Below are 18558 nucleotides of genomic sequence, written 5' to 3'. Positions count from 1 at the left end.
AATTCCACTCGCCAATTCTCATTGGCCTTTTTTCAAAAAAGCAGAGGTGTTTGGGGCTCCCAAGAGTGACCCCTAGTGTCACTGCATCGACACAATGTCTCGTTCCTTCCATCAGGGAACGGAGGTTACGAAAGTAACCATGACGTTTCTTTCTTCATCAAAACAGAATTTAAGATTTTTAGGATTTCATTTCAGACCTCCTCCTTTAAACAATGCAAGTGAATGTACTCCATTTTTTTGACGGTCCAAAATGCATATTTAGGGTGTATCAAAATAATCCACATGACTCTAGTCAACAAATAAAGTTCTTCTGAACCCAAACGATTGATTATTTTTAGAAACAAAACAATACTTATATACTTTTTAACTACAAATGTTCACTTCCGTACATCTCTGTGACGCACGCTCATGAAAGGGATGACGTAAGCTTGTTGGTAAGGTGACGCGTCACGTGGAGGAGGAGGCAGGTAGCGCGTCATTGTTTACAAGAGAAACTTGCACAGACCAAGTGCCGTTCACAAACCAAAACAGTCCAAAACAATTTCAAAACAATATAAAATAAAAAAAAATAATTTCCAAATAATAATAATAAAAAAAAAAAACATTACTGCAGTAAATAACCATCCTTTATTTCGGAGCAATGCCGTTGCATTATCTACTTGTGCTTTTTCTTTAGCAGAAATATACAGGCTATATGACTGTCAGGAATTCAAGCCACACAAGTCGTAGTTAGTGAAAGCAAGTGTGAGAGCGTTTACTGAGATTCACAGGGTTTACACAGTGAGACAGTGAAGTGGCGTGAAGGTGAGTTATTTATGCAGGCAGTGATGAGTGAGTGAATTGAGTGCAGGTGCGGTGAATTAGAAATCGGGTGATGAGGAGCGGAGCACTAAGGGAGGTGCAGAGCCCGAGGGAGGCATAACAATGACAAAGTTTTCACACATACCTGAGTTCGCTGGAAAAACAGCACGGGCACAGCCGATGAATTCAGATATCGACGCTTTGTTTCTTTCAATGGTCTGAAATCCTCAGGGGTAAAATGTTCACTGCACACCTCCAATATTTAAGAGAATGTAGGGGTGTACTGATATCCAGGTTCAGTGCGATAAGCCAAAGCTTCAATCGATCATGATCATGTACAGGCAATCGATGAAAAGTTTATATTTTTTCTGCCGTGCATTTTCTTTGGGGTTTCTGAAGGTTGAAGCATCCAGGATACACACCAAACGTCCATTTTGAACAATACACATATACAAATACAAATCTACAGCAAAGACAATTAAACTTTTGTACAGCACTGCTCCTCTTGTAAACAATGACGCGCTTCCTGCCTCCTCCTCCACGTGATGCGTGACCTTACCAATGAGCTTACATCATTCTTCTCATGAGCGCATGTCACAGAGATGTACAGAAGTGAACATTTGTAGTTGGAAAGTATATAAGTATTGTTTTGTTTCTAAAAATATTCAATCGGTTGGGTTCAGAAGAACTTTATTTATCGACTGGAGTCATGTGGATTATTTTGATGCACCCTAAATATGCATTTTGGACTGTCAAAAAATGGAGTACATTCACTTGCATTGTTTAAAGGAGGAAGTCTAAAATGAAATACTAAAAATCTTAAAATTCTGTTTTGATGAAGAAAGAAACTCGGATACATCTTGGATTGCCTGAGGGTGAATAAATTATCAGCAAATTTTCATTTTTGGGTGAACTATTCCTTTAATATCATAATTTTCATCTGCATCCCAACTTCAAAATCAATGCTTTACTGTCAAATGTGCATTTCAAATCAAATCAAATCAAATCACTTTATTGTCACACAGCCATATACACAAGTGCAATGGTGTGTGAAATTCTTGGGTGCAGTTCCGATCAACATAGAAGTTGTGACAGTGATGAGACAGTACCAATTTACAATAACATCAAATTAACACAACACAATTTAAACATCTGATGTACACATAATTACACTCAACAATATACAAATAATAACATACACTGTACAGTATACAATACGCACTATATAGATACACATTATTCAATAAAAAATTTTTTAAAAATATATAAAAAAGTATATATAGTATACATAGAATGTACAGTATTGTACTTAAATTGTACTTAAATGCACATAACATAATTTTATTGGTAATTGCGTGGGTGCTACCAAAGCATGTGCTGGTGCCAAATTTTCAACCAGTCTTTTAAGGGCACAAATAAACCCTGATGTGGCCCAAGCTGAAATTAAGTTTCACACCCCTGTTTTAAAGATGCACTTTTTGACCAGCCGAATACAACTCGCTTAATCTCAGTAACCATCCTGTTATTTGACACTTTCACTTAATTGATTAAAGTAATCATGGCTGACTGTGAATAATACATTTCTACAATGGCATCTGAAACTGAAAACTATTGATTTTAAATAATGCTGCATCCAAGCCGCTAGGTGTCAGTGTAAGTCCAAGATGACACAAAGACAAAAGTTACTGAGTGCACCTTTAAGTTATTCCTCCATCAACGTGCGTTAATATGTGTTCGGTGTTGCGTGCTCGTGGACGCACGCATAACAATGCTGCTGAAAAAATCCCAGGGGAAACACTGATACAATCAAAATTCAAGATACATAAAAAAATTTAAAACAATCAAACTATAAAAACAAGTCTGTTTAGTTTTTACAAAAGTTTTTCATAGAAAGATTGATAAATTACAAGTAATAGATTAATTAAAACATGTAGTAATATTTTATGTACATTTTTATTTACTTGTGTCCAAAAACAACAACAACAATAATTTTGGTACTGTGTTTGATCACCACTAGATGCTCAATTTAAATCTGGGTTCTGAGCACAACCAATTGTGGACCACTGGAATACAGCATACTGTATATAGGTACATACGATGTTATGTTGTGCATTAGTAAATTCACACAGCAAATTAGTAACAAGTCAAATAAATAATACCCCTGCCATGATGCTATGGTGTTAAACATCAAAATTTAATAGGAATAGCAATACTAATAGTGATGACAAGATCAACACAAAAAGAAAGACTCCTGACACAACATAATTTAGGAGTGAGTTTATTTTAGCAACTCTATACAAATTGTAATTTTGCACATAAATGTAACATAAAAAACAGGAAATGTAACTCATCCAGGAGATCTTAAATATCAGGGGTTGATAAATCTGAGACTTATAATATGAATAACATAACTTGGTATCAATTCTTGGAAATATTTACAGTGAAAATGTCAAGTTTTACAAAGTGAATAACTAAAAATAAAGACATTTACATAAAATTTTAAATCCCATTTAAAATGACCATGTCAAAAAATATGTTCTGTTGTTGTTGTTAAATGAAATTACTAAAACATGCAGTCGTCAAATTAAACCTCAAATAAAAAAAAGCATTACTGTATAAAGCTGTATAAAATGGCTACCCTTGTTTTACCACATGCAATGATTGTTTATAACTTCAAATTGCTAAACTGTACAAAGTTTCGGGCCCTAATTATGAGCTACATAAAAAGAGCATCCATCTCCCTAAATTAATTTTTGTTCAGGGGAAAAATATATTTCCAATCTGTAAGCACTCAACCTAAAGTGTGAAGTGTGTAATTTCTGCACCACTAGTGTCACCAATTTTCAACCAACTAACCAACTCATTTTCAAACAGGTTTCCTAAACACTCCACCCATCTGCCACTGGTCCCACTCCAAATAATGTTTTGACAGTGTCACAGATCCACAGTATTTACACTTTCAGGGAAATCTGCCTACAAATGGCTTACTTATAGTTGACACTGCAGATTTAACTGGGATAAGAGAAAGTATGTTACACATATCCCCTTTAGCAGAAGGAATTCAATATGTACCGCTCTTGTTTTTTCCTATGCACCTTGTCTGATTAATGTCTGATGCCCCACTTGCCCACAAACACTTGTGGGTTAAAAAGTATCAGATTTTAGACATGAAACTTCACTGGCCTACGAAGTGTATATTGTAGGTAAGCTGATGGCCATTGTCCCAGGCATACAGCATCTTCTCTTTGGGATTATAGTCTACTTGCGTCACAAAGGCATACACATTTGTGAAAGGCAAACGAGGGGCAGCATCTGTGTTTGTGTGCATGTCGTAGGCATATGAAACCTCGCCCTCTTTCTGGTTATAGACGTCAATGGCATACAGCACGCCACACACAATAAAGCAGTTTCCATACGAGTTGCGCTTCAGCCCAGTCCTCCATGTGGTCTCCTTCCTCAAGGAGAGATCGCCTGGATCCAGCTTGCTGATGACAATGACTTCGTGTTGTGAGTAGTCGTAATCCAGTGCTGGGTAAATCACCCAGAGACCGCTCTCGTCAACGGCGAAATCGATGTCTGAATGGCCTCGCCATTTCCAGGGTGTGGTGTCTTCATAGACTGCATCATGAAGAAGAGTCCAGGCTGCCACATAGCGCATTCGCAAGTCGTATTTGATGATGTTTTTGGTGAAGGCTCTGTTGTAATAGAAGGCACCATTGTAGACCACATGGCCAGTTCCTATCCAGTTGTAGGGAAGCTTGTAGAGGTTGCTCCAGCGACCTAGGATTAATAAAGATATTTAAAAAGCGTATATAGCATTCAGATCAGAATTGTGGTGTGAATATTGCATTAAGCATTTTTTACAGGTGCATTTGCGCTGTTGCCTGAACTGCATAAATCCTTTAGCGAATCGGCCGCTAAAACAGTGTGTGCAAATAAACTGTGCTTTTACCAGGTACAATTAATTCTTAGTGAATTCCCACTCCTTGTTTTTACTGTGTTCCTACCTTGTTTGAAATTCTCCAGGTTACGAAACTCCACCAGGTTGTTGCCATAGTAGTAGTTGGTCACATAGATCTTGTTGTCCTTTGCCACTGGGTCTTTCATCCAGGCTCCCTCATTCCGTCCATAACTGTGATGTTTCTCTGGCATCTCCACTGATGCTATGGTGCCCTCACAGTCTAGAGATTTACCTGTTCAAAGAAGAAAAGGGTTCATTTTTAATTAACTTACTGTATGTCCTGTGTGTAAAAGATGGATATATGTATTCAGAATAGTAGAAGAGAAACCCAGCTGGGAAAAAAACAAACAGATTAAACCAATCCAATGTGGTTAGCTAACAAATTGGCCTACCAAATTGGCCGAGCTGGTTAGGCTGGTCTGTTTTGATGGTTTAAGAGGGGTTTTGGGCAACCAACTTGGCCAGGCTGGCCTAAACCAGCTAAGACCAGAAAACCACTTTAGGCTGGTTTAGCAGGGAAAGTTATGAGAAATGGCTGAAGCAATTCTACCTGCTTTGTGTAATTGTAACTTTCCTACATTGGGTTTTCCTTCTTTGGCGTTAAGTCCTGTAGTTTCTGTGACCGATGCTTTCTCTGGTGCTGGTGAGGACAGGGTGGAGTTCGTCATGTGCGCTTCATCACTGGTGATTGCTTGTGTGGTGCTTGTTGTTGTCATAGCAATGAGCGTGGTTGTGGTGGTGGTTGATATTGGCGGTACAGTTGAAGTTATTTCAGAGGCTTCCAAGACAAGCTCTGGACTCCTTTTTTCCTCGCTTTGGTGGACAGCATGGGTTTTGGCAGGGTTTTCTGAAAAAGCAGAAGACAGGGAGGGTTTGATAGGCCGATTACAAACCTTCGCCCAAAGTTTTACCCAAGGCATTTCATTTTCCTCTGCCTCACATAAAAATAATTATTGATGAGATGTTGCACTCGAAGTAACTTCCTACAATGTTTGGATTCAACATTCCTAAACAGACCCCATTTCATCTCGTGCCATGTTCAACAGATCTCCTTAAGACAATGTCCAAAGAGAGAGCTTAATCTGAGCCTGCTCTTCCTGCACTGTGGGACTGTCTGGAACATTAAACATGTAGACATCAGCATAGGAGAGTGGGCCAGACATAAATATATCACTCCATCATCTGTATCTGTCATACAAGGACACAGGACCATCACTGTAATAGTTTTGGACACCTCAACAAACTTTATGAGATTATTTTCTCATTCCTGCATGCTATCTTTTTATATTTGTTTCTGGACAAGCTATGGAAATGATTGCATCCCTTAAGAGACTTCTTGCTGAGATTGCAGTCAGAATTCATAGAAATACAGAGAAGTACTTATGGTCTGTGGAACACAAAAAGAGATTTTTAGAAGAATGTTCTGCATGCAAAAGCACCATAAAATTATCATAAAAGTGGTCCATACAACTTGTGCACTATACATCTTTCGAAGTCATTCACTAACTTTGTGTGAGGAATAGTTTGAAATTAAAGTTGTTAATTGCATGGAAAAGAGCAACCAGAACATTCTTTAAAATTTCTCATTTTTGTTCCATTAAATAAAAGAATGAAAGTCATACAGGTTTGTAATAATATGAGGGTGAGTACATGGTGACATAAGTTTCATTTTTTATCCCTTTTAGCTCTGAAGGTGTTTTTAAAGATTTCCTGTTTCAGTGGCATGCTCAAAATTAAAGGCTTATAACTCTTTAAAAAAAAAAAAAAGAAAAAAAAAAAGAGGGTCCATTGTTTGATATTATTTTAAAGGAAACTTTTACATTTTTGTAAAAAAAATGTACTCTATTTTTGTCTGATTTTTCTGATTTGACATTAAATATCTCAGGATGTAAATAAAGTAGTTCCGAAAAACTTGTTCCCAATCATGTCATCTGTAACTGAGTACAATTTTGTGTTGATACGACAAAGCAATCAAAATTTATAGCATTGCAAAAATAATTTATCCTAGTCCAAAATCCATATGTCCAAAAACGTCTCCAAGTGTCCAAAAGCCTCTCCAAACAAATTAAACGTAATAATTGTAAATAAGAACTAATTACACATTCAAATACAACAATGACTACAGGTATGCTCTCTCTCTAAAGCATGCAGGCATAAGTAACGAGATCTCATTCAGTTCCATTCTGTGTCATTTGAGCAATCATTGAGTCCTCCTGGCAGCCATACACTACCGGTCAAAAGTTTTGAAACACATGACTGAAATGATTCTTATGATCTTAAAAATCTTTTGATCTGAAGGCATATGCTTAAATGTTTGAAATTAGTTTTGTAGACAAAAATATAATTGTGCCAACATATTAATTTATTTAATTATAAAACTAAAATTTAATTACAAAAAAGAAAGTTTTTGAAATTGATGACTTGGACCAAATAATAAAGAAAAGCAGCCAATAAGTGCCCAACATAGATGGGAACTCCTTCAATACTGTTTAAAAAGCATCCCAGGGTGATACCTCAAGAAGCTGGTTGAGAAAATGTCAAGAGTACATGTCTGCAAATTCTAGGCAAAAGGTGACTACTTTGAAGATGCTAAAATATAACACAGTTTTGATTTATTTTAGATATTTTTTAGTCACAACATAATTCCCACAGTTCCATTTATGTTATTCCATAGTTTTGAAGACTTTACTATTATTCTAAAATGTGAAAAAAAAAAAAAAAAAAAATTATAATAAAGAATAAGTGTTTCAAAACTTTTGACCAGTAGTGTATGTTATTAGAGTGAACAATCCTCTCTGCCCATATATGGATGACTTTCACTTCTGGTTGCAGTAATCTGAATCTTAATACGATTGGTTTAGCATTCCATGATGCTGGACAACATACTACATAATTTCAGATGAAGTTATCTGATCCAGGAAAGTTAACATGTTTTTAGCCAGATAGCACATTATGTGCTGTGTGCACATTGTGCTTCATGTAGATTATCGAATGCATCCGATTACATTGTGTGTTTAGTTATTGATATTTTGATAGTTTTTAAAGGGTTAAACAGGCCTTAAAGGGTTAAATAAACTAACTTTAACATTTCTAAAAATATTTATTTGTGACCAGAGCTAAAAAACTTATTCATGCCCCCAAACACCAAAACAAATCCATATTCATAGTCTATTACAGAATTCCCTCAGTACACCACCTACAGATTTCAGGTCAAGATTCACAAGATGGGAATACCTTTTCCTAAACATGGGCTATTCTGGTGCTCACAATTGCCAAAGTATTTTAACAAGGAATAAATTATGAGATTAAAGGGATTATGTAGGGATTTTATAGATGATATGTTGGAGATGCAGTCTTACAAGAGGTCTTTAGCAGGGGGCTTGTGAAATATAAACAATAAAATGTTTCTCTCAACTTTTGGCTCCTATACCTCCTGTAACATTTTACTACTGTATGTGTGACCTGTGGTGACTTCAGCATGTAATACGAAATATAACACAAGAGGTGCACCAGAGCATTTTCTTAGAGCCTTGGATCACAAAGATACAGGTGCACACAACCTGCCCTTATATCTCAAAAACCCAGCTGTCCATTACTTAAAAGTAATGGACTATAAAACCAAAAATAACAAGTTAACCGAGATTGTTATGTTTGGAAAGTGTGTGTGGTGGTTCCCCATCAAAAGTCACCACTACAATGCCAGGGTGTTGTCTGTGGTTGCCATTGGGTTGCCACTTTTGAAGATGTAAAAAGGGTGGTGCTAACTGATGTTTTCAGATGGTCCCCTACCACACATTCTGCAGTTTTAGCATGTTTTTGCACAATGTGTGGACTTTTCAGATGGTCTCCTACCACACATTCTGCAGTTTTAGCATGTTTTTGCACAATGTGTGGACTTTTCAGATGGTCCCTTACCCACGTAGGCAAAATTTACAATGACTATTAAGGTTAAATCAATAATCTTTAAAGATTTCACCATGAAACCATTGGACAAGCTTAAAAACGGGACAAATCGCATCCCGTATTGATTTGGAAAGCATCATTTCATCTTTAAATAGGGGACGATCCATATTTTTGGGAAGGGTGGCAACCCTAGGTTGCCATGGCTTTGCCTAGTATTTGCTAAGGTATTCTGAGTGTTTTTTTAGTGTGCTGCTATGAGGATGCTAGGGTGTTCTAGGTGGTTGCTTACTGGCCCAAGAGCCCACTCTAAGTCTTTATGATATTCTGGTCCGAGATATTTCTTCAGTGTAAGTCAGTGGAATTTTTTTGCCGGTTTTATCGTCAGCCAGGCAAAACTCGAAAAGCCAATCACTTACAAATGTAATAACAAACCTCAACAAACCACATGATTTGAGGCATCATTCATGTACATGGCACAAATGAAGCAGGATGAGCAACAGTACGGGGCAAAAGTTTCATATTTAGAGTTAGGATTTATTTTCGAATCCCTAACCCTAAATATGAGCAATAGCAAGCATCACTAATTATTTGGAATTAGTCTGTGCAGGTAGACATTTTCTGGCATTTTATCAGACTTTTGTTTCTAATACAATTATACTAAAAAGGCCTTTTGTTAAGGTTTGTTGAGGAAGGACCCAAACGCAGAAGGCAAGTATAAGGGCTTTTATTAAAAAGAACTAAAAGCAAACAAAAACTCTCACGAGGGAGAAACTAAAGCAAAATCAAGACAAGACTGACTGGATGACTGGAACAAAACAAGGCAACTCATAGGCAGTACACACTAGGGATGCACCGATACCACTTTTTCTCTTCCGATCAGATTCCGATTACCGGAAATCTCAGTATCGGCCGATACTGATCCGATACCAGTGTTGTTTTGTTGCATAATCAGTTTAGAATATCTTTACATTATTGTGTGGAACTAATTGAGTGTGCTCTTTAATATGTAAAGAAACACAAACCTCTAACTAAACATTATTTAAATATTGTTAACTAGTATACTGGATCATGTAGCAGCAAAATTAACAGTAATTCCAGTATAAGTCATCAGTAGAAAAGAAGGCGTTTTTTTTTTGTTTTTTTTTTTCAAAAAAACAATTTTTTTTCAATTTAGTTGTATGATATCAGTTCGCTTTTTATTCACACAGTTATTTTTTGGAACCCATTCAACTTAAATATTGTTGTAATTTGTAAACAAATGATGATAATAATAATAATATATCTCAATCATGCACCTTTATCTTTAAAACCATCTGGCTTTTATTTTTACATTCTGAACTCTCCAGAAAGTCCTGTATGTGTCTGTTTGTAGGCAAGTTTACAGTAGTTTAATTAGCTTCTTATTCAAATTCTGGGAAAATGCTCCTCCGGTGCCATTCTAAATGCATATTATAAGTGAACCGAACTATTGAGCATCTACATCTGAGATGCTGTTCATGAGTAGCGCTCAAATATTGCATACGCGTGAAGGCTAAAAATAGCTGCGAGTGCTAGTGGTTTGTGTGCTTATGTGTGTGTGTGTGTCAACAGAGCAGCGCCATTCACTAACGCGCTGGCGCTGCATGTGCATACTATATATTTACTTATTAAACACAGCCTTTTGTGATTCACATAGCTATCACACATCTTCGAGTGGCTTTGAATAAAATGCAAATGAGTCATATGAACTACTTTAATGGTGTTTTTATGGTTCTTTTATGTCATTTTGGAGTGACGAACATGACTAACACACAATATCGGATTTGGATCGGGCTTATCGGACTGATACCCGATCCATCTAAAACTTCAGTAACGGAGCCGATACCGATCCAGGTATCGGATCGGTGCATCCCTAGTACATACACAATAGTACAAAACAATCTGGCAGGGACATGAGGAAAGAAGGCACAATATATAGGCAGCAAGACACATGAGGAGCAGGTGAAACTAATTACATAAACAAGGACTAAACAAGGGAGGGTAGTGAGGGAATGTGGAGGCAGAATCGGGGAAGCACATGGCAAGACAAACACGAAGCCATGTTCTAACAAACAAGACAAACTGACAAGAGTGCACATGAAACAAACACAATGACAAGACAATAGAGCACATGGCAACAAAGGCATCATTAGCCATGTGCTCCAACAAAAGACAAGACCAGACACGAGCGCATGGCAAGAGAACCAGAACCGAACATGAAGCCATGCGCTCACAAAGACAAGACATATAGTATGAGTGTCTGGATCCCGACTCAGAAACAAGACCAAACCTGACTGAAGAGTCAGGATCCAGACACCATTCTCTGAACATGGAACACAGACTAGACAGAAGAGCACACGGCAAGGAAAACAACCAAAGCCGTGCACTCACACAGAGACACAAAACATAAGTGTCAGGATCCTGACACCACAATAAACATGACTGACAAAGGTGACAGGATCCTGACACCTTTTAGAACGTGAATTGAACACAGATGTGCTGTGCATGTACTGAATGACATAGAGGTCTCCATACCCCTCTCTCCTCTCCCAGCTGAATGTGAATCAGAGTCCTCCGTCTTAGATGCTTTGTAGTAGGTGATGCCCCTGATGACTCCAGTCTGGCCCAAGGTCTTGGTTTTGGTGGTGGGGTCGGGCTTTGCAGGTTTAGGTGGCTTGGCTGGAGTGTCTTTCTTGGACTTGACAGGTTTGTCTTTAGGCTGTTTGGGTGGAGGTTTGGCAGCTGGGGGTTTCTTGTTGGGTGGTTTTATGACCTCTTTGGACTTTTTACTCTCTGTGCCCTGGAATCATAAAGTTTTGGATTACAAGGCTGATCTTGTTTATGTTATTGCGAGTGTGTGTGTGTGTGTGTGTGTGTATGTGTGTGTTTGGCATTATCCCTGCTGAAAAATCAGCTCAAACCAGCCTACGATGATTTGCTGGTCTTCGCTGGTTTATCTGGTTTTAGCTGATTTAAGATGGTCTCCCAGCCAGGTCAAACTGATCTTCATCTGGACTGCATTTCTGAAAAGCATCGTAAGTACGCCAGTGGTCTCTAAGATCACCTTAAGCTTGCGATGCTTTTGGGAAATGCAGCCCTGGTCTTGCTGGTCTTCCAGCCTGACCAGCTGAAGTGCCCAAAACCCCTCTAAAATTAGCCAACTGGCCCGGTTGGTAGAGCAGCTAAGACCAGCAAGCCATCTTAACTTATACTCACTAAGAAGTTCTTCTTCGTTCTTTGTTCAGAGCCAAAAAGAAACAGCTGAGAAAAGGTATACTGTTTATGAACATTCAGACACTGACCACACTGCTGTGGGAGGTGTTTAGAGGTACATTAAATATGAGGACGCACAGGACTACATGAAAAACACAACATTAATTAAAACATTAAAATGTGTTATCAATGTGCCTCAATCTAGGAGTAAAATTCACTGTTTTAACCACTCGATGAAGATTTAAAGTAATATAAATGCAGCAGATAATGATTAATTTGTCATGTTTACATTCTACATTCATGTCACTAACACATGAATTTGTTATACGCACTGATTACACTTACAGTGTTAATGGATAGAATACAGACAAAAGAATGATGATTAGAGAGGCAGTTGTGTGAATGGCTTTCAGCTGCAGTCAGCACATGAGTGAAGCAGCATTTCAAACAACAGAGTGAATGGGCACTTGAGAGTATTTGAGTAGATTTGATTCCTTTTGCAGTCTAATTAAACAAAAAACAAAAAAATCGCATGACATGTTCTTGGAAAATATCTCTATGGCTACGCAAACGACTGTACAGATGTAGGTAAGTTTGCACCAGTTCGCTAATAAATCTGCACCCAGGTGTGTTCATGTTGACAGATTGTAATTGACTGAACAATATAACTGAAAAAATCTGTTGGCCTCAAAGTAGGTGGAGCTCCAGGTCACAATGGACTTGGACCAATGGCAGTAAGAAGGTGTTCAGCAGCTGGTCCAAAGTTTTTCTGAAAGTTTGTGCTGATGAGCTGTTCGAACCTCCGGAATGAACTCAAAAACACCTTCGTTTTGCCAGATTTAGTTCTAAATAACATCACACCCGTGTTTTCTTCGATTTAGAATGAAGTATGCAAGGGCCTTTAGGCTGGTTTAAGCTGGCATTTTTTCAGCAGAAAATTTTGAAAATCTGTTTAATCTAGCATGTTACTTGTGCTTTATTGTCAGAGGCTGCATCTTTCTGCAATAGCTGTAGTCCAAGGCTGGAGATCTCTTTCTTGATGCTGACCATGATGTCAGAGTAGTTCTCATACCGCTTCAGCTGATTAGACAGATTCACAACACTGTCCCTTACATAGTCATTCTCCCGAGTGAGGTTTGTCTTTATGGTCTGAAAAAGATAATTAAAATGGTGACATACTTATTGCTTATTGCTTGTGGTTTATTGAAGGTTTAATAAACATGAAGTTCCAATCAGGTGGAAGATCTACCTCTTCCAGTGTGTTCATCTGAGCCACAACCTTGTTCATGTAAGCATGGACCTTCATTAGATCCATACTATACAACGTTCCTTCCAGCAGATCCACCATAGAATGGAGCTAGACACAAACACAGTATAATTAATGATGCTTGTTTGAAAATCTGCCATAGGTTACTAAGACACTTAATACGTATCCAGCAGTGCTTCATGAAATATGTCCTGTAGATACTGTCCGCTGTAGATTGAAACTTAAAACCTGGAGGAAATTGATGTAACTCAGACCTGTTGGGTCTCTGTATGTTTTCTTCAACATAAAATATTTGCATCTGTGTCTACTTTGTAATAGCACACTGTCCACATAAAGTAAAATACAGTACTGTGCAAAAGTTTTAGGCATTTGTGAAAAATGTTGCATAGTGAGGATGTCTTCAAAAATAATGACATAAATAGTTTTCATTTATCACTTAATGTCATACAAAGTCCAGTAAACATAAAAAAGCTAAATGAATATTCAGTGTAACCACCTTTGCCTTTAAAACAGCACCAATTCTCCTAGGTACACCCGGGCACAGTTTTTCTTGGTTGTTGGCAGATAGGATGTTCCAAGCTTCTTGGAGAATTCACCACAGTTCTTCTATCTATTTAGGCTTTTATGTAATCTCTGTCTGACATGATGTTCAGTGGGGGGCTTTGTGGGGGCCATGACATCTGTTGCAGGGCTCCCTGTTCTTCTATTCTAATCTTTTCTATTTGCAAAAGTAATGTTTGGGAGTCTAACGTTTATATTTCATATTGACACGCTAAAGCTGAAGATATAAATAACCATCTTAAGACAAATGCTTTTGTGAAACATCTTATGTGCCTAACACTTTTGCACAGTACTGTATATCTGCATGACTCTTGAACATATGACGTTTCACTAAATGAAGTTTTGGATAAATGGACTGCACCGTTTTCTTGCTATAAGTATGTAATAACTGAACACTAATTAAACTTTGATACTCTCCAATCAGCTGTCACGTATAAAGGAATGTTCAAATGCAAGTAAAAGAGGTTTGGAACAGCATGCGTTTCTGTCAATGTATTTTTATTTTGTTTTTTTTACCAATTAAGGGATGAGTCGAAATTCTTTTCTGTGAAAATCAACAGTATATGTGACATGCTGCCAAACAAATCAAATCAAATCCCTTTATTGTCACTCAACCATATACACAAGTGCAACAGTGGGTGAAAGTCTTGGGTTCGGTTCCAAGCAACATAGCAGTATGACAATTACAATAAACATCTAATTTACACATAACACAGTTTACACATCTGTTACACAACACAATATACACCTAATAATATACAATATACAGTATACACAAAATAAGACTATATACAATAAAAATAATATACAATATACAGTATACACAAAATAAGAAGACTGTATACAATAAAAATACATGTAATTAGTGGAAATAAATATTAAGTGTTGTGTTGACATTCGGTGCTGATATATGTATCGTGATCAATCACGAGTTCAAAAGTCTGATTGCTTGGGGGAAGAAGCTGTCATGAAGTCAGCTGGTGCGGGTCCTGATGCTGTGATACCACCTGCCTGATGGTAGCAGTGAGAACAGACCATGGCTCGGGTGGCTGGAGTCTCTGATGATCCTCCGAGCTTTTTTCACACACTGCCTGGTATAGATGTCCTGGAGGGAAGGAAGCTCACCTCCGATGATGTGTCTGGCAGTTTGCAACACCCTTTGCAGAGCTTTGCGGTTGAGGGTGGTGCTGTTGCCATACCAGGCGGTGATCACCACAGAAAATATTTTTGAGTCATCCCTAAGTAGAGAGCTCAACTTGTTTTTTACCCTAAAACATCCCTTTAAAAGTAAGCTCTCAACGACATACAGGGACCCTTAAATATGTATTTAGTATTTAGTATTTGGAGACTTCTAGAGATTTAACTAACATTTAAAAATGTATAGATGTCATTGCATTAGATTACAAAAAGTCCAAGGAAGTGGCATCTGCAAACAATGACTTTTACACAAAATTAACCAAGCCATTTCTCAAGGTCAAGGTAATTTCTCCTCGAGTTCACACAGGTATCCTAGCAGAGTAACTACATGTGTTGTTTATCACATTACCTATGTAAGTGTTTTTGAAACCTAACAAACCTCTTTTTGTGGATTGATTTTTTTTGTAAAGTGTGCTTGTGCAACTTTCTTTAAAATAAAGGCCACTTGGCTTGATATTTTGTTATAGAATGCAGTGACATTCATACATTTTTAAGAGCGACTTAAAAACCAACACGGTGTCATAAGAATTCGTCACAATACCACGAGGTGGTGAATTCGTACAACTTCATTTGTTCGAAAACATATGACTTAAGGCCTATTCACTCCAAATTCATGACGAATTTGCAATATGAACTTCTGACGAAAGGTCTATTCACACCAAGACTGAAACAAAGAAAAATGAAAAATAATTTCACCCCTGTACAGTAGGTGGCGCTGTTCTCCAAACATTTATTCTGGTGCATGGCTCTAAGCATTCAGGTGTCAGTGCATGAGTTTAATATATTTAACACAGTTAAGACTAATTAGACCAATTAGTTAAAAACTAATTTAGCATAACTGTTTATGTTATTTCATTCTGTTTTTTCACTCTGTTCTTTCATTCTGTTCTTTCCATGTTTTTGATGCATTTAGAGGAAAATAGAATCCTGTGTTTTTTTATGTGAGTGAGAAGAGAAAAGAGCATCGCTGCATACATCCCATGTCCTTCTGTCTCTACTTCTGCATGTATTTTGCAAGGAGTACATTCCAAACGAACTCCCGAACTCAGCTTCTCTTTTTTAAATGCATGGATAATATAATGCAAGGTGCAGTGAAACAAATACACTTGACAATGCACATTAAGTAAAAAAGGTATAGCATAATTTATGACGCATAACATTTAAAATAATATAAAAGATGTCACAGCCTCACATGGTCTATTCTTTTTTTTTCTACCTTTTTCTCCCCAATTTGGAATGCCCAATTTCCAACGCACTCTAAATCCTCGTGGTGGCATAGTGACTCGCCTCACTATGGCGGAGGACAAATCTCAGTTGCCTCCGTGTCTGAGACTGTCAATCCACGCATCTTATCAAGTGGCTTGTTGAGCGTGTTACAACGGGGACATAGTACGTATGGAGGCTTCATGCCATCCACCGCGGCATCCATGCACAACTCAACACGCGCCCCACCGAGAATGAACCACATTATAGCGACCACGAGGAGGTTACCCCAAATGACTCTACCCTCCCTAGCAACCGGGCCAATTTGGTTGCTTAGGAGACCTCGCTGGAGTCACTCAGCACGCCCTGGGATTCGAACTCGCGAACTCCAGGGGTGGTAATCAGCATCTTTGCTCACTGAGCTACCTAGGCCCCCTGGTCTATTCTTTCTTTAATTATTGAATATTTGTATTGAATTCAGGGTTTCTTGTGAATGGTGAGAAAAAGAGCACCCTTACCGGAATACTTTGTTATTTTATCCTTGCAATAAAAATAGCAGTGGGGTTAGGCAATTTGTTTGTCTACACATGTAGTAAAGTATTGCATGTAAAAAGTATTTTTATGCAATATTTTTCTACGAGCTTAGTCCAAACTGCGAATGTAGATAAGTGAATTACCAAACCTCACTGCTATTTTTAATGCCTGGATAATATAATAGGCACAGTAAAAAATAAATATAAAAATAATGTACATTAAGACAAAAAACAAAAAAAACAAACAGGTATATTATATGATATGGTATCAGCATATTACATAAATATTCTAAAAAAGAAAGAATGGGTTTACAGCTTTTATTTTATTTATTTACTGCAAATTTGACCGAAAATTCGGTCTTGGTGTGAATAGGCCTTCATACATCAACTAATCACATATGCTTCACAAACACACATTCGAAACCCGGAAGTGTCATTTTCTTCTGTATTAAACAGCAGGGCTTTTAACATTAATATCATAGTTATGTTTATGCTCTGGGTAGGGTAAGGTCTTACACTATTTGATCAGGTTTAGGAATGGGACATCAGGTTGCAACACTGTATACTACTGTGTAACATCTGTACATTAGAGAACAAGTCAAATGTCTCTGATCTGAGAAGGAAAACCTTGAGTAGTAGTTTTTACCTTGAGTAGTTCAGGAGCCTGTTTCCTCAGTTTTTCTGTTCTCCATTCATTTTCACATGGGTTCAGTGAGGAGGGAGGAGCCGTGCAGGAACATTTACAGTCAGAGCCTGAGCTCACCGTCTCCACAGTGTAAAAGTCATCCACTCGCAAGCTTCCGTCACGGAGCCTCGCACATGCCTCAATGCTCAACGGCCGCATCACACACTTACAGCGGCAGTCTGAGCCCTCAGAAGTCATCCTGACTGGCTCAGTCTCACCGAAAATCTGAGAGAAAGAGAGTGAGTGGAGAGATTAAGTAAACAGATTAAGTAAAGGAAATCTACAAAACTTGCACTAAATAATCCAAATGCCCAGCAACCATGTCATACCAAGGCTCTAAAGAAATAGCACCCCTTGCAAACTTGTTTACATGCAGCAAATTTGCAGGAAGCAGTTTGCCACAAAGCCAATTTGCATATGAAAACATTCATTGGAATTTCAGGAAATATTTGTGGAAATATTTAACACATGGGTTAATTGGAACAGTATATTTATTTAATCATATATCATAAAAATTTGTATCATGTCAGAACTGTTGCCCAGTGTGGTAAGTGCATAGACTCTGACACGTTGAGCCCAAATACTCTTGGATGGATGGTTTGAGTCCATCCCTTTACCATCCCATTCCTTCTCTCTCCTCCTGATTTCATGTCATATCTGTTTCTACACAATAAAAAGTAGTAAAAGCCATAAAGTTGAATTCCTATAATAGAAGAACAAAACCAGTTGAACCCTTTCATGTCCCTCTTAAATCATTAGTTTAAAGCCTTTCTACACTTTAGTATTTGACAAAGAATAAACTGCTAATGTACCTTGAACTGCTTAACAGGCTGGACCTCTTGGTTTGAATCCTGATGCTCTGGAAGTTATCAGACATTGCCACTGTGAAGAACCCACTGCAGTGAAACTCTACCAGTCCCTTTAACATTTGTCCACTATTTGAACATCCCTACCAGAGTCCTCACACACAATACTGTTTCATGAGGGATAGGAGCAGTTTTACACCCCTGTGGCGAGCATCCCTTGCGCCGATCAGTGTCGCCCCGGAATTGGAGATCATTATTCAATCAGCATCTGAGGGAGCATGCTGATTGGGAGGACCTGAAACTAATAAGCAGATGGAAATATAAGCGGCACCAGAGTGAGGGAAGGTGAGCTATGAATCTCCACTCGCCTAATGCTGTGTCTCCCTCCCTCAGGTTCGAGTGACGGATAT

At 38.0% G+C, this 18558-nt stretch overlaps 1 protein-coding gene across 1 annotated transcript in view; it reads right to left on the bottom strand.

The window, feature by feature from the left end:
* Window positions 1–3063: 3063 nt before the first annotated feature.
* The window catches only part of olfml2a (olfactomedin-like 2A), a 29140-nt gene continuing 13645 nt past the window's right edge, over window positions 3064–18558 (bottom strand). Inside the window, exons 2-8 of the mRNA XM_051653644.1 lie at window positions 17304–17567; window positions 13146–13253; window positions 12866–13045; window positions 11219–11483; window positions 5313–5609; window positions 4809–4994; window positions 3064–4581 (exon numbers count right to left, since the gene is read on the bottom strand). Coding sequence (XP_051509604.1) covers window positions 3977–4581; window positions 4809–4994; window positions 5313–5609; window positions 11219–11483; window positions 12866–13045; window positions 13146–13253; window positions 17304–17567 — 1905 coding nt within the window. The 3' untranslated portion in view covers window positions 3064–3976. The remainder of the gene's footprint in view (window positions 4582–4808; window positions 4995–5312; window positions 5610–11218; window positions 11484–12865; window positions 13046–13145; window positions 13254–17303; window positions 17568–18558) is intronic.

Source organism: Myxocyprinus asiaticus, chromosome 24 (assembly GCF_019703515.2).
Source record: "Myxocyprinus asiaticus isolate MX2 ecotype Aquarium Trade chromosome 24, UBuf_Myxa_2, whole genome shotgun sequence".
In the NCBI taxonomy this organism is placed as follows: Eukaryota; Metazoa; Chordata; class Actinopteri; order Cypriniformes; family Catostomidae; genus Myxocyprinus; species Myxocyprinus asiaticus.
Note: the sequence above shows the minus strand (reverse complement) of the source record. Positions and strands in the feature narration are given on the sequence as shown.